The sequence below is a fragment of the Daphnia pulex genome, chromosome 3 (genome assembly GCF_021134715.1).
Source record: "Daphnia pulex isolate KAP4 chromosome 3, ASM2113471v1".
In the NCBI taxonomy this organism is placed as follows: domain Eukaryota; kingdom Metazoa; phylum Arthropoda; class Branchiopoda; order Diplostraca; family Daphniidae; genus Daphnia; species Daphnia pulex.
The window spans coordinates 10,062,273-10,077,667 of record NC_060019.1 but is presented as its reverse complement, the minus strand read 5'-3'; the positions used below and the strand labels follow the sequence as shown (position 1 = coordinate 10,077,667).

The window sequence follows — 15,395 nt, the reverse complement described above, 5'->3', positions numbered from 1 at the left end:
AAGAAATAAAAGAGACGCAATTCATCGGTCCGCCTTTTTTTGTTTTCCGTTTGGATTGTCGCCATCAACTAACCCCCCAAGACCGCAATCTTACCCTCCCCCCCCTCGGGCTGACAAATTGGCGAGATAGTGAGAGATACACACTGTGAATTCAATTTCTCTGCACAGCTCTCCTCCGCGGTTGCATCATCGATCGATATTTCGCTGAAGACAATAATCTATCTGTGTATATCTCCCCCTACGCTCAGTTATTTCTGTGTGGCTTGACTCGGCGACGACCAAAACGAGCCACCGCACCGCACCGGTGGTGGTGGGAAGATATATGCCAGGACGTAACGAAGCAGGTTTCCTATTACCAATCAGGAGGAGCCGGCGAGGGAAGAGTAGCTTCTACCCCCCTAGGCCTCTCTCTTGTGAGCGCCTACACATCATAGATCTTAACTCGATCCGAAAAAGTGGCGTACCAAATTTGTTGTAGATCTTGTCTACTTATAGGGAGAGACGGTAGTGACGAGGGAGGCCTAACACACACGAGGCCGGCTGACAGTTGCGTCTTCCCGGTCTGGTGGTCACGTTAGTGACGATGAAGAAAGGTCGGCCATTGGGAGTCCGAGAGAGAGAGAGAGACAGGATCGGCGTGCTCTGCAGAGAGAGGATGGAAAAGCGGATCGATAAAAGGGAGCCGGTCGTTCGTTTCTCTACTAGACTGGGGAGGCGATGATGATGATGGGCGACTCGATCAGATGAAGACGAACGAGATCTAGACTATTCGTCGACGTCGATATAAACACGTGGAATTGCCTATAGATGAAGAGAGTGGATGGAGGAGGAGGAGGGGGGAGGGGCAATCCCTTTGGCAATCCCTTTGATGTTGACATATCCTCGGCATCAGGAGCAGGAAGGATTCACGCGCCGTATAGTACACACACACACACAACACTACACTACACTACACAAAGCTCCCGAGGATTTCACTAGGCGCTCTCGCGCTCTTTCCTCCTCGACACACACTTTGGCTCTCCGCTCCTTCTTCGCTCTAGAGCTCCTTTTGCTCCTTTTTTTTTCCTGATTGAAACAAAAGCAAATGCCAAACTGATTTCCATTTCTCCGAACGGCCGGCTCGTGTTTTTCTGTTACGTGCTGCCGATCGGAGCTGCTGATGTAATTCCTCCTGTATATTCCGCGTTATCATTCCGTCATCATGTATTTTTTATTTACTTTTTCTTTTTTCTTTTCTTTTAATGACGCAATTCGATCTTTTTTCTTTCTTTCTTTCTTGTTCCTACTACCCCCTCCGGCGACTGCTGAAATGATGACGTTAACGATGGGGGAAAAAAAAAACAACAACAACAGTATTGGAAGATCAGCTGAAATCCGGGCCGGAGATGACGAGGATCGAGCACTTGAGCGACCTGCACTATCCAGACGCCGATCCGCCCTGTCACTTTTGCAGCAATCAGTCCAGCCTGTCTATCCACGACAGCAATCGGCTCAAAATAGTCTCCGGAGGTATTTTTTTCGCCTCCCCCCTTATCTTTGTGTTGTTGTTGTTGTTGCTGCTGTTGTTTGAATCAGTGAAAAAAAAAATTCCTAGCGATATCTTTCATGTCAGACTATTTTTGTTTCACCACAAATTGTTATTTCTCTCAGGGAGAGTTCGAGGACGTGACGGGAGCCGAGAATCGATCAACCCACCTTACATCAATTTGCCATCACCCAACGTCCAAGATGATGTAAATATATCTATCCATGTTTACAGTTCTAATCGAAGGACCTGAATCGATTGATTTCTATTTGTTTTTGTTTTTTCTATTTTTCCCAATTTGTAAAACGGAATGCAAAAATCTTGACAAAAACAGGAACACGAATTGTTTCCTGGACAGTCCCTTTCTGGCAACTGCCATCACCAGCCGCCGGACGGCAGTGGTAGCATGGCCGGGAGTATCGGGAGTGGCTGCCGGCGCTCGATGACAACCACGGCTGCAGATGATGAGGAAACGGAGCCGCCCGCCTCGGTCCTCACCCGTCGCCGGGCCCTCGTCCCACCCAAAATCCCTCCTTACAACATGGACAGCAGCGAGGACACGGAGCAGAGCGCTGACAAAGAAACATCCACCAGGTTAGTCGGCCATGCCATGCCATGCCAGCCAACCAACCAACCAACCCAGACACGATCCATGATATAATTTCCATCATTGATTTATGCCCATTTCGTTATTTCTTCTTCTTCTTTTTCTTTTTCCCCGCCATCGATTCGAGTCAACGTGACTACGTGACCCGCAGCTCGAAAAGCCGATTTTCATTTAGCCCCCCCCCCGTCAGTTTCTATATTCTTTTGATTATTACTGAGATGAGGGGGAAGAAGGGAGATGTAGGAAAAAGTCTGCGTTTACCATAAACGGAGAATTAGACAGGATTAGCTCTTATGAAAAGCCCCTTTTGTATTACTACTACTATTATTATTATTATTACATAATGCTGCGGGAGAAGCAATAGAAATGATGAGATTTGCGGGGCCACGTCGTCAACGTTCTGGCCCCGAGTCTTTTGCGGGTGGGTGGCCTGGGTAGGGTATTAGTGGCTGGTTTTTATTTTTTTAGCGGGGGATTCAAATCCACTCTGGCAGAAAAGAAGCATCGGGTTTAAAGCTGAATGCGAAGTTAAAAAAAAGACAAACTCTTTTGGTCGTTTATATAATAAAATTGGACTAGAAGGTGGAAAACAGCTGCGTCTATAGGTGGGGGGAAGAGATAAAAGAGAGAGGAAGAGCATAGCACATCTTGCGGGTTTGATTGGCTGGGCGAGTGATCATCGGGGATCAAAGCCAGCCATGAATCGCGGATGATGGAAAACTCTTTTTTTTTTCCCATCTTTTTGCCCTTCCACCTTCGACGTCGTCGAATCTATCGTCTATATCGTCTCAAATAAATAGAATCTACCTGTGCCTGCTAGTCCCGTCGTCTTGTTGTATAGGCAGCAGCCAGCCAGGAGCGGGGAGAGAACAGAAGAAGCGCTACTAACACGACCAAAGAGAGAGAGAAGAGAGAGAGCTAGGAGGTTCGGTTCATCTGGCTCTACTTTCATCTCGACCTTGTCAATAGCGACGATGCGCCGAGTTTTTGACGATCAAACAAAAATGAAGTAGAAAAGAGGAGAAGAAGAGAAAAGGACATTATTGAAAAATAAAAGACGCTTATAAGTATATAACAGGATCTCTCTATCTCTCTCTCTGCTGGCCCCCTGCTATATCTATTCAATAAGGAGCAACGAAATTGAAACTCGATTGTGACTTGTACATGAGAGGCGAAAAGGTGTATTTTTAGTACGGAAAGGTCAATATGCTCCTCTCCAGCATTGCCGGCCCTACACGAGATGTCAATGGGGGTTGACAAGTCGTTCGGTTCACGGATGACTGATTTCATTTTCCCGGCGTATCTCAGACTGTCCCGGCCCTCCCGAAAAAGGGAAAAATCTATTCGTATAAGACAAAAGTTGTCTTGTCGGCCAATAGAGACGGCCAGAATATAAGATACGTGGAGAGAAAAATGAAATAAAAGTCAAAGGAGGGGGCTCAAACTCTCATCTCTCGGTCGTGTGAGCTGCCGAAGCGAGTGGAAGGCGCGCGGTAATTCGGGATTTATACAGACGTGCAATATATTACTGGGCTGCTGCTGCTGCTGTAGTCTATATCAGCGTTGTCATGACGACGGCGGCACCGCCTGACTTGTTCCTCCTCTCCCGGGGAAACCATTGATTTCGTTCGCCCCACGTCTCGGGGCGGTTTATTTGCGCCGTTTTTTTATATTTCCTCCATCGTTCCCTTGTATTTATTTGTTTGTTTTTTTAATTTTATTTATCCTCCCTATTTACTCTCTCCTCTCCCGCCGTCTATTACCTATGCCTTTTTTATTATTATTATTGCCTATTTATTGTTCTCTTTCTCTCCTTCCATCAGCCTTTTTTATTTAGAAAAAAAGAAGAAGCCCAGGATCGATCCCGGGGATCAAATTCTTTTGTTTGAATAGGAAGGAAACTTGTGTGCAAACAGAGTTATAGTTTTCTTGTAAATCAATTAAACACTTTGCATAAACGGCGGTGATGACATAACGCGTTTGCGTGAATGGTCCGTGTGTGACGTTATTTTTATTTTTTTTTTCCTTTTTTATTTTTCAGTTGCACGGAGAACGACGGCAATTGCAGCGGCAGCGTGGGCGGTGGCTCGTGCGGTTCCGGAAGTTCTGGCAATTCACGAACGCAGCAGCGACGCAGCTCCTTCGTCGTCATTCCGCCCATGCAGATCTGCCCGGGAGATTTGCTCGTCTACAGCAAAGTGCTCACTCAGCGCAACAGCGTCCTCGGTAACCAGTTCAATTATATTGCCCGTCACCGTGTAATCATTATCCCCTCGATGAAATTCTTCGCTCGAATCACATCGAATTGAAACTATCAAATCCAATTATTATCGCCGTCCGTTTTACAACTTGCCCAAAGTCTCTCCCCATCAAGTTTATACGGCTCTCTATAAATTCCGCTCTCTCTTTCTCTCTCTCTTGCAGATTGGGAAGGATCGACGCAGAGCCTAGCAGGAGATACCGGTAACTATAATAAACACGTCCAGATCGGTCGGCTATATAATATATACTGTATGAGTTGAAAACTTGGTAATCTCTTTTTTATAGTATATATTAGCTCGCCAATACTAGATAGAACACGGTGAACCCGGCTCATATATATATTTATTCTATGGCCAATCATAAATCGTTATTATGTCAATAGCTCTATATGGCGCCTTTATATAGATCCCGGAGACTATCCTACATGCTCGGTTTTATTTTTTTCTCTCTCATCTCTTCAAACAAAACGTTAAAAAAAGTTCTTTTTTTAAAAAATAAAAAAGTTTTTCTTTTTTATTTGTTCATGCTGTTGCTTCGTGCTACCATGTACTGCAGAGAATCGCCTGCGAGTTACAGGGAGAAATGATGGATGTTGTGTGTGTGTCTGTGTGAACGATTTCGTTGTATACATCGGTCTAGCGTGTGCTTTAGGCGCTCTTTTCTAATCCAATTGCCCCCTTTTTTTTTTGTTTTTCTCTTCTTCTTCTTCCTTTTGAATTGTATTTTGAATTCGACAGATGCTGCTTCCAACGCCGCCCGCAAACAGAAAAACAGCTGGTCCTTGCTCAAATTGGTAATCTTTTTTTTTTGTTTTCCTCTCCTGCTGGCATTTTTTTGTTACTTATTTATAACAAGATGCGCCGGGAAAAATGGGGAAAAAACTTTTCCATCTTGGTGTTGTCGATGTTGTCGATGATATCTGTTGCCTCCACTGCGTAGCCGATATATGTAGTAGTACGTCGTTGGTGAGTCACCAATCGATGGCCAAGGGTTGTACTATTTAGACCGTGGGCTATATCCTGAACGTTTTACCAGGAATCTTTTAAAATATGGACGCCAACCGATCGATCACGTAGTGCCGTGTGCCGCACCGCGTGAGATGCAACCGTCTGTGGTACCGCGGGGTATACATAATTGAATGATTCCGGGCCGAGAGGGGGCCAATATAAATCCATGAGATGCTATAATTGATATGGAAAAAAACAAGAAAACAAGAAAACAATGGCGAAACTTTTGTCGTGTGGTTTGTTCATAAGTTTTTTCTTCTTCTTCTTTATGTGGGGGGACAGTTTGACAGGTCAGGCCGGACTAAATCGGAGAGTTTGTCGGGCCTGGAGGAAGTATTGACCTGCATGCAGCCGTCCAACTTTTTCGACGATCAGCTGTCACGCTACCGAGGCCTCTGCTGGATGGATTTCCTAGCCAGCGTCCAGCAGCAGAGATCATTCAGCAAAGCCACCAAATCGACGCTGACTTCGACGACAGAGGAGGCGGCCACGTCGCCCGTCACCGGAAGGGCTCCCATCATTCAATTTCCGAGCGCCACGCCAACGATCCAGCCCACACGTAATGTCTTGGTACGCCAGGCCACTCATCAGGACTACTCGTCCAGAATCAAGGTTCCTTCTTTTTTGAATTTCAAATTTGCCGCTCTTTTTTTCTTTCTCTCTCTCGATCACTTTATAAATGACATTTTTATATTTATTGATTTTTTATTTCTGGGGGACACAAACAAAAACAGGAGTGGACCCAAGAGAAAAAGGCCCGCTTCGGATTGGTGCGGACGATGAGCGAGCGCTGCCTCGACCGCAAATCAGTGATTCAAGAGGTCCTTCCGGTCGAGGAGATTTCGCAGGCGGCGGAAGAAAGCGACGTCGACATCCCCGCAGCCGCCAATATCGGCGAAATTACTTTCCCCCCTTTCGAGCAGCCGCAGCCGCAGCAGCCAACGCCTTGTCCGCCCACTTCCGGCCCGAAATGCGAACTGAGAGGCAGAGAGGCACTTTGGGATCTCTTCCAGAGCGAGTGCGCCTTCCTCTACGACCACATTATGGTCCTCAAAAACGTAAATAAACAATCGCACGTGCACTTATCCCGTTTTTTTCTTTTCAAGTTTCATCAGATATTTATCAACGGGCTTTAATATCCTTATTTAGGTATACATGGACCCGCTCAAAAAGATCCAGGTGGAAGGATACGCCATGTTCGCCGAGCCGGAATTGCTTTTTGGCAATTTGGACGAGCTGTGTTGTGTAAGAAGCCACCGAGTTCATCCAGTTCTATCGATTTAATTTTTTATTGACATAATTCTAATTGCCCAACAGGTGACGTATAGCTTCTGCAAAGAGTTTATCAGTTTATTGTTGCATCACGCCCAGGCAGGTGGAGGTGACACGAAAACGACGCACATTCTCACCAAACTCTTCCAAAAGGTAATTGCCCTAAAAACTTGATCAACTGCTGACGTGATGCACATGTTTAAAAACTAATGATTTCAAATTGATGGACAGAGTTCTAAAGCTCACGTTCTGTCGCAAGCCTATCATCGATACGCCCTGAATTATATCAACGCCTTGAATTACCTGGAAACTCTTCGGAGACACATGGAATTTTGCGAGTTTGAAAAAGTAAAACAAAAATTCAATTTTAGCGCTGAATTTTAAGCAACAAAGTTTCATTATTTTGTTCATTTTGTAATGCAGTGGTGCAATAGAGATCCACGGTGCAAGAAATTACAGCTGACAGATCTGTTGGTGGCGCCCGTCCAGCACATCATGAAAGTGCCGTTGCTGCTGCGGGAAATCGAATCGCGGACGGAAGACGTAATAGAAAAGGAGGCCGTTCTCAAGATCCTGGACAAGGAGGAAGCTAGTCTGAGGGAGTTGGACGACAAGATGAAATGGCTCAAGAATTTCGAGCGCTTGCTGGAGATCCAGCGCAGTCTGGTCTGGCCCAGCGTCTTGGACATTGAACCCAAAGTCGTCGTTCCCGAATTTCTCAAGGCACCGCTGGCCAAACAGCCGTGCGAAAGGCTGATCGTCTCCCCTAGACGCCAAATCGTGCTGGAAGGCCCGCTCAGTTTACTGGACACGGGACGGCCCATCGATATGCACGTCATCCTCTTCGATGACATGCTGCTCATCACTCGCAAGAAGAAAGGCCTCGGCAAAAAGGTTGGAATTCCCATCCAATTTCGACACAATCATTTGATTCAATTATTATTTGACCGATTGCGGTTTCATTTCTAGAAATCTTCGCTGAGCGAGAACTGGACAGCTCCGTGCAGCAGTCGCAGCTGTCTGCCCACAGACCCGGCCGGTTGTTGGCGCTACATTGTTTATAAGCAGCCGCTGTCGCTGGACCGTTTCTTCCTGCACGAGATCAACGTTCACGAAGCGGCGGCGGCCAAATTAGATAACGGCTTTGTCATCATCAGTCTCAATCGCTTCCAGCAGATTATCGGCGTCCACACGTTCCAGGCCAGCTCCGATCAAGTCAAGGTAAAAACTGTGCCAATTGACCTTGCACAATTTCCCGTCGTTGAACATCGTGTGATGATCTTCTTTTATTTAGCAAACGTGGCTGTTGAAGATCCGGGAAACTCAGGACCACTGGAAGCGGACATTGCAGACGACCGTTTTCCGAGCTCAAGGAAGGACGTTGTCCCAGTCACCGTCAACAATTCCAACGCACGCAGCAGTGTCGCCCAATGCAGCGGCGCCGGCCAAAAGTTGAAAAAAGACATTCACACACACCTTCTTCTAGCTAATTCTTCTTGTCGTTCTTCTCCAATTATCTGAAACACCCCCCCGGCTTCTTCCGTCATCACTCAAATCAATGGATTCATCACCGTTATACTCTACATATATACATATATATATTATATATACTACTACACTTGAATGTGATTCTATTGGAGAATAAGGGGGATCTTGCGGGAACTTGCTTAGTTGTCTAATTGATAAATGTTTGTTTGTGTCTGTCTTTCGTTCCGTCAATCTCTCTACTGTTTCTTTCAGAAAACAAACACACAAAAAAAAATAACCAATTGGTTTATTCTCTTGTCTCCTCTTTCACCTGATCGTTCCATTGAAAAATAATAAGAAGAAAAAATCAATATTCAAATCCATCGGAAACGTCTCCCCCCCAGATTCTCATGATTTGCGTTGACCGTTTAAATTCTGGTTCTCGTTTGATTTATTATTTGCCCATTTCTTCTTTCTTTGTTTCTCTGTTTATAAATATAAATATATTATAAAGATATTCTGTTCGACTATTATACCAGTTTATCTTGCACAAAATATATATATCGTGCCATACATAATTCGTCGACAATATTAATTCATCCATTTTCGTTTGATTGCTCTGAAAAGGGTTGGCGCCTACACACAAGGCTTTATTTTTTACAAGTTCCTCTGATATAACGAACATATAAAAGCAAGCGACTCTCCTTTTGACTGATCAAGAAAAGTTGAACAATCCTTCAGATGGAAGGCCAACATTGAAATTTTCGCAGCGTCAGCAGCTTCATAAAAGACCATTGAGATTTAGGATTGCGTTGTGAGTTTGGCCGTTAGGTGGCTTCGTTGAAAATCAAACTAGTAACAGCTGATTCAAGCATGACATTCAGTGATCAACAGAATACAGAAATCTGTGTGATTCAGTCCTTTCGTCTTGGCACATCATTGTAGAAGCATTATCACCTTGGGGATTTCGTCTGTTGTGATGTTCTGTGATGCTGCGGTGGTGGATTTTTCATTTTTGGGTGAAGACGAGATACAAATTTGAAGGGGAGAATACTACGTGAGTATCAAAGCCTTTGTTTGTTAGTTCTTTCGATTGAGTGTCAACCATGGTGTCAACAAGCAAGAACGTACATTTTTTCATGTCACTGTTAAACGTTTCTTTTTTTCTGGCGCTAGATGGCATAGCATTTGATCATTGTTTACCTGTCAGAATCAGTTTAGTTACGCTTACTTTGCACATCTGTAAAAAATATTATCGATTCTACTTCAAGAAAATGTTTTGGGTGGTAACTATCAGTTTCTGTTTCGACAACAAAGCTCACTTGTTAGATTTTTAATATTGTATTTTTTTTTCTACTTCCGGTTTTCTCTTTTCAGTCAGTAGTTCAGTAAATATTCATCTTAAGTACAAAAGAACCAAATATTCTTGATCCTCGTTAAATTTGTGGTAAAGTTCATGTTTTATTTTTTACGTAAGCGTACTTCCGGTTTTAAAAATTTTCCTGAACTATATGTTCAGGAAAATTCTCGATTTTGACAAAATTTTGGATTTCGTCTAAGTCATATCTAATCGACCACAAATTTCACGTAGATCACGAATATTTAGTTTATTTTGACGACAGCTCAATGGTTAAGGAGCTATCGCTTACTTCCGGTATACTTCCGGAAAATTTGCATGAAACTAGCAAGTGAGCTTTGTTCTCTGTAGAATTCTAAAGACTCCGTGCTAATTTTAAGCAAAGAAAAATGGTATTTTTTATTACTTTAATGACTTTTATTTTGACTATCTAAGGCCAGTCCTTTAGATGGTAGGGCGACCGTAGAACTCCAAAGACAGAAGAACTCCACCGACAATAGAACCCCACAGATAGAACCACAATAGAACCCCAATATTTTAAATAGTTTTTAAAAATTTCTTTGTATGCGACAGTAGAACTCCAACGACAGTAGAACTCCTTTTTTAAAAATATTATTAAAAATACCCGACATGAACTCCAGTGTCCGACAGGGCGACAGTAGTACTCCACTACGCGACAATAGAACTCCATTGAATTTTAAAACTATTTTCATGCCCGACAGTAGAACTCCATTGATTTTTATATGACTGTTTGATGCCGAAGTTAGTTGGAAGTTGGAACCCTAACTCAAGCACAGAAGATAACCATTGCTGCTGCCTTACAACCACAGGCAGGAAAATTATTCTTTTCTTCAGAAAATTGTAAGTTTTATTATTTGTCTCGATTTGTCTTAAACCCCCCCCCCCCATACTTTCTGTAAATATTTACATTTTGATGTTGAAAAAGTTAACGAGAGTCTGAAATAGCAAACTTAATCATTTGTATGTTGTGTCATAGGGAAAGCTGCTGGAGTAATCTAGTGTCCATCCCCACTTGATTAATTTCGTGCCAGCTTGTGAAAGGCGTGAGGAATTCAAATTTAGCTGCTGCGTGCTGTCTGCAAGCAAGCAATCCAATTGGCTGTCGCTAGGTGGCGCGAGTGTCTTCAGGGGACCAAATTCGGCCATTTTGTTCCTTGACGCAGCAGAAGTGGGATGCTGGTCGTGACGTTTCCCATGATGAAAATGTAAAGGTATTTTTTGTTAATTTCTTAGGGTTACTTAATGTTAAATTTTAATTTGTTAATTGACAGGTGATTTCAATACCACTTTGTCAAATCATGTAACTCGGACTTGAGTGTCTGTCCATTTTGCCGAAATGTCGTGCCTCGTGTGTCTTGCTGCCTGCACCCAGTCGTACGGGTGCGTCTCGTCCCATGACAAAGCAAAAGTAATTATTTTTATCCAATTTCCTACTAAAGTACTTTGTTAATATGACTAGAGATTAATTTGCATTTTGAATACCTTGTCAATTCTAACTCCCTATTTAAAATTTGAGATCGGAAAGATCTGTTGGACTGCGTAGCTTTGTCTTACTCCTGGTATTCTTTTGTCATAAAAGAAACCTGTGTAATTGACTAATTGTGCACAAACTGTCTTTCCCCGATGGTAATTTTTAAATTTTCTTAATTAGGTCCGCTGTTGGTTACCTTGTTGCAGCCAGGTGGTGAAAGATGTGATGGAGACTAATTGAACTGTTGTATGCAGCGTGTGGTTCCAGTGTTATCCAGAAGTAGCTGACCTGGCGGTCCTGAACTAGCCTGAAGCAGCCTGAAGTTGCCAGTGATATCCGGGTCGCTGACTTTAAATATTTTTCTGTTTGCATTTGTGTATTTTGCTCTGCCAATGCTATCCTGTGTTTGAAATCTTTTCTCATTCGTGTTTTTTTGCTCTATCAGTGATTTCCTGTGTTGCAGTCTTGAAATGGTTTCATTGTCGTCTTTGTCGTTTTTATTGTGCAGTATACGATTGAGGCAACCTGATCTATATGTCAGGTTTGACTCAGTCGACAACTGCTAGATTAAATTCCGGCTTTCTGCACCAACAAAATAATAACGGCACATGTTATTATCGCGGTTGGGAAAGTCACAGGCCCCCCCCTCCCTGGGGGCCATAAAAAAAATATGTCGTTGTGTTTATAAAAAATAAAATAAATTATATTCAAATGAAAAATTCTAATTTTAATTTTCTCAACAAAAAAACGCGTGAGCAATAAACATCGCCAATTTTTATCGAAAAAGACTTAGTAAATAAATAATAAATAATATGGTGGTTGTTTTTATAAAGCGGAAAAAAATGATAAAAATTTGGACAGGAAATTGGTTTTTTTATAAAAAGGTTTTTTTATATAAAACAAGGTGTGAATTTATATAGTTAGGTGTATAGGAAAAAGAACAATACAGGTTTTTGATTTCATATTTTATTGTTTGCGAAGTAGTATTTTTGATAATGGTCATATATATATGAAGAGCAAACAGAATACGGTTACATAATGGAGGTAGATTTGATTGTGAATTATTAGGAAAAACTACTTCGTGGTCAAAATAATTTTTCTCCAAAGGTACATCAGATCATTTGCATGGCAATTTCCCGTTCGACCAGACGAATAACCAACGGCGGAGACTGTTTTCTTAGGGAAAAGGGAGAACATGCATGCACTTTTAATTTGTCCAAATCTAATTAATGTATCAATCTTCAATTTCTGCAACCTCATCTCAGTTTCACCAATGGATCAAGTCGGAACGGCAGCGAACGACTCAACTAAAACGAGAACGAAAAATTTAGTTAAGCATTAATTAAATCAAACTAGCCATCAAGCATTACCGTAACGTGACAGGTGGCACGAGACGACACTTCGACAAAAAGCAGCCGATAAAACATGCCCGACAGCCACCAGACTATTCTGCACAACAGCCACCAGGCAACAGACTATTCTGCACAACAGCTCAACACTGCAAAAACACCAACATTAGCAAATAACACATTGAAGAAAGATGTTGAATTGAATGTCTGCACAAGCTCCATTTCAAGACATCTCGACTGGATAATGACTGCAAAACCACTGGTCAGTGCTCACACCATGATCGCTGCATCAACACCATTAGCAGCTCCAACATCAAACTAACCAAGGAATCCTATAAATCAAAGGAAAACTATGAACCAATTACATTTTCAAATACAAAAAAGGGCAAATTTCTGTTTTATAAAAAAAATAACAATTCTTTACAAGCTGATTATGATCTTTTCACAAAAGCTCTTATTTAGAAAACTGAAACACAAAGTTGTTGTAAAATGTCGTCCAAAACAAGAATTGTCTAACTCAATTTCTAACAAAAAACACACGAACCACCCTTACTTTTTACGTAGACTAAAATTTAGGCAAATACTAACCCACTCGAGTTTTCTAACAAGTTAATACACGTCTGCAAAAGCTGTTGCATAACTCAACTAGAAATTGAAACAATTTGCAAAACAAAACCCAATGAAGCTCAGATTTTACTACTCAACGGTTAATTGAAAAATAAAACTCAATTACTCTTTGAAACACAGTCACAAAATTTTAATTCAGAAACAAAGTCTTGAATTAAAAACTTAAGCAACATAAAATTACTCTTTACTGTTCTGTATCACTGCATGGAACGAAACGTGCAACATGCAGCAAGAGACGACATTTTGGAAATGTACAGAAGACCACATGCAGTTGGCCATTATGAATTGAAGGAAATGTTGCACGTATTGAACCACACAAAAAATTACATTTTACAAAATTAAAGAATAAAAGATGAATTACCATGTCTATGATCACAAATTTCACGTAAGAAAGTACCCAGCAATGACTAAATTCAACCTTCTCGGACAGCGTCTCGGCAGCAAAAGAGTGAGTGTTTCGACAGTCAGTCGTCTCAGCACTTTGACAGTTTGATGTCCCACCCCCCTACATTACCAACACACTAGAACTGTTTAATCCCTAAACACACTGAAATATATAGCCACCTGGTGACAGCCCTTGGCAGCCACGGACGACTATAGTCGGACGGAAAATAAACCAAATATTCGTCATCTCCGTGAAATACAGTGAAATACATTAAGGATTTAGTACATTAAAAAAAAGCAATTATCGAAAAATTAACGAGTGAGCTTTGTTGGTGGAATAGTTATCGTCAGTCATCACCAAAAAGTTACTGTACAATAACGGCCGATGAAGTGAATTGTTGTTTTTTGACTCTGCAATAAACCATTCTAATAAACAAATAAGTAAAAATTCTTGCTTATTCTAGAGAAGTGTTATGTAACAATTTATCAAATATATTTACTGCTATGATCCATTGTAGATGATTCAGATACCAGAGAGAATGATGAATGAACCTTAGAATATCTCCAAGTTCATTTATCAGAATATTAAATGCTAAAACTTTCGATATCACAATGTAATGCATTCTAAACTTATCGTGGCATTCGAAAGAGATAAGATTTTTTTCACCTATAAAGGAAAATAGGCTATCACAAGGAATAAATGGCGATTCATGAAAAGAATCATTATTTTCGACTTTCTGACATGAACATGCTTTAATCAGCTGTTGCAGTAAGGAAGCCACCTAACGGTCAAAGTGTCAACCGCTCGTTCAGCGCGGTGACGCACTCCCAAGTTCTTCGGCGTAATGGGCGTAAAGCGTAATGCATATAATCAGTTAATCACAGACTAAGAGAAGAACCCTCTTAGTCTGTGATATAATTAATAAGTCGGAATAATGAAATGACAACCCGAATGCGATGGATTTCAAAAATAGAAAAATAAGTATTTAATTAGGTCTTTACTGAATTGAGTTAAAGTAAGTTAACGATCGCAATTCCAGGAAAAGAATAGAAAATGGAAAATCTTTACATGAATGCAAATAAAATTTTATTACTTATTTCTTCCGCACCCTGACCCGCATCTGACCATCTCTGTTAATCATGATGCCGTCATCATAAAGGAAAATGTTAAAGTGATTTCATGTTCAATCTTGGCCTAACATATCAAATAAAGCGACTTTGATTTCTAAGTGGTTGCTTCGTTTTCCTATCCTTTCTGGTTGACTGAACCAATTAAAATATTTAAGAAAAAGTCAACCGCGTCGCGCGCTCAACATGAGGCCCCCAGACTGGAATGTTGTCTGGCCCAGCACTGCGGCCGTCTCGTCCTCTATATGCTCCGTGCAACGACCGACGAGTCAACCGAATTTTCTATGAAGTCATTTCAATAGGAGAGTAGCATGTCACAATAGGAAAACGCCAGTCAAGATATAGGCCTATTGTCAACTCCAGCCATATATAGCATAGCTCCGTGGTTGACATCGCCCATCTCTTTTTCTCAGTGCCGCCTCGCCTCAAGCCACACACCAGCGACCTATTATACACATTTATATATTATATATACGGCGCTGCTGATTTTACAGTTGACTGATTGCCTTTATACAAAAACCTTATATTGCCGGGCTTGTTTGTTTTTTTATTTCATTCTTCCTCCTCTTTTTATTTTCTCCCTTTGAGGGCGTTGCTTTTTGAAATGCACGACGTCGCGACAACAGCACATTTCAAATAAAACCTGTGCCAGGATCGCTCCTAGTATATATAAATAAATATAGTGCTGCCTAAATGTTCAAACAAAGAATAGAATGACATCTCCGGGGCAGTTTTTAAAAAACCCACTTGGACGTAAATACAAAAAACCGGTACCGAAAGACTGGCCTATAAATCATCGACTGGTGTGATGTTATGTGTTCTTGTCTGCTGTTTGTCCTCAGTCAAAACCGGCACTTTCTATTCGCCATTCAAATTTTTAAATCAATTCTCAAAGCACACATAACTATAGCAATGCCT

The 15,395-nt window shown here is 41.7% G+C and overlaps 1 protein-coding gene and 2 long non-coding RNA genes across 10 annotated transcripts in view; 2 read left to right on the top strand and 1 right to left on the bottom strand.

Annotated features, from left to right (window-relative positions):
* LOC124191056 overlaps window positions 1–8,731 on the top strand; it is a 34,813-nt gene extending 26,082 nt beyond the window's left edge. For all 4 annotated transcript variants that reach the window (XM_046584026.1, XM_046584024.1, XM_046584025.1 and 1 more), the window contains 14 exons: window positions 1,354–1,509; window positions 1,651–1,733; window positions 1,860–2,119; window positions 4,174–4,358; window positions 4,557–4,595; window positions 5,132–5,187; window positions 5,684–6,013; window positions 6,136–6,459; window positions 6,551–6,646; window positions 6,719–6,826; window positions 6,905–7,021; window positions 7,097–7,567; window positions 7,643–7,894; window positions 7,968–8,731. In XM_046584026.1, the coding sequence (XP_046439982.1) occupies window positions 1,354–1,509; window positions 1,651–1,733; window positions 1,860–2,119; window positions 4,174–4,358; window positions 4,557–4,595; window positions 5,132–5,187; window positions 5,684–6,013; window positions 6,136–6,459; window positions 6,551–6,646; window positions 6,719–6,826; window positions 6,905–7,021; window positions 7,097–7,567; window positions 7,643–7,894; window positions 7,968–8,129 (2,639 nt within the window). In that variant the 3' untranslated portion in view covers window positions 8,130–8,731. The remainder of the gene's footprint in view (window positions 1–1,353; window positions 1,510–1,650; window positions 1,734–1,859; window positions 2,120–4,173; window positions 4,359–4,556; window positions 4,596–5,131; window positions 5,188–5,683; window positions 6,014–6,135; window positions 6,460–6,550; window positions 6,647–6,718; window positions 6,827–6,904; window positions 7,022–7,096; window positions 7,568–7,642; window positions 7,895–7,967) is intronic.
* A 285-nt stretch (window positions 8,732–9,016) lies between these two features.
* On the top strand, window positions 9,017–11,604 carry LOC124191054. Of its 5 annotated transcripts, none has more exons than XR_006873251.1 (5): window positions 9,017–9,197; window positions 10,261–10,358; window positions 10,495–10,729; window positions 10,790–10,926; window positions 11,170–11,604. It is a non-coding gene; the product is annotated as an uncharacterized LOC124191054 (long non-coding RNA). The 5 variants fall into 5 exon arrangements; XR_006873253.1 differs by having other exon boundaries at window positions 10,223–10,358; window positions 10,495–10,723; XR_006873252.1 differs by having other exon boundaries at window positions 10,220–10,358; window positions 10,495–10,723.
* Window positions 11,605–12,067: 463 nt separating this feature from the next.
* On the bottom strand, window positions 12,068–14,084 carry LOC124191048. The gene is made up of 4 exons (XR_006873243.1): window positions 13,850–14,084; window positions 13,327–13,775; window positions 12,360–12,670; window positions 12,068–12,296 (listed from the first exon to the last, which is right to left on the bottom strand). It is a non-coding gene; the product is annotated as an uncharacterized LOC124191048 (long non-coding RNA).
* Window positions 14,085–15,395: the final 1,311 nt, after the last annotated feature.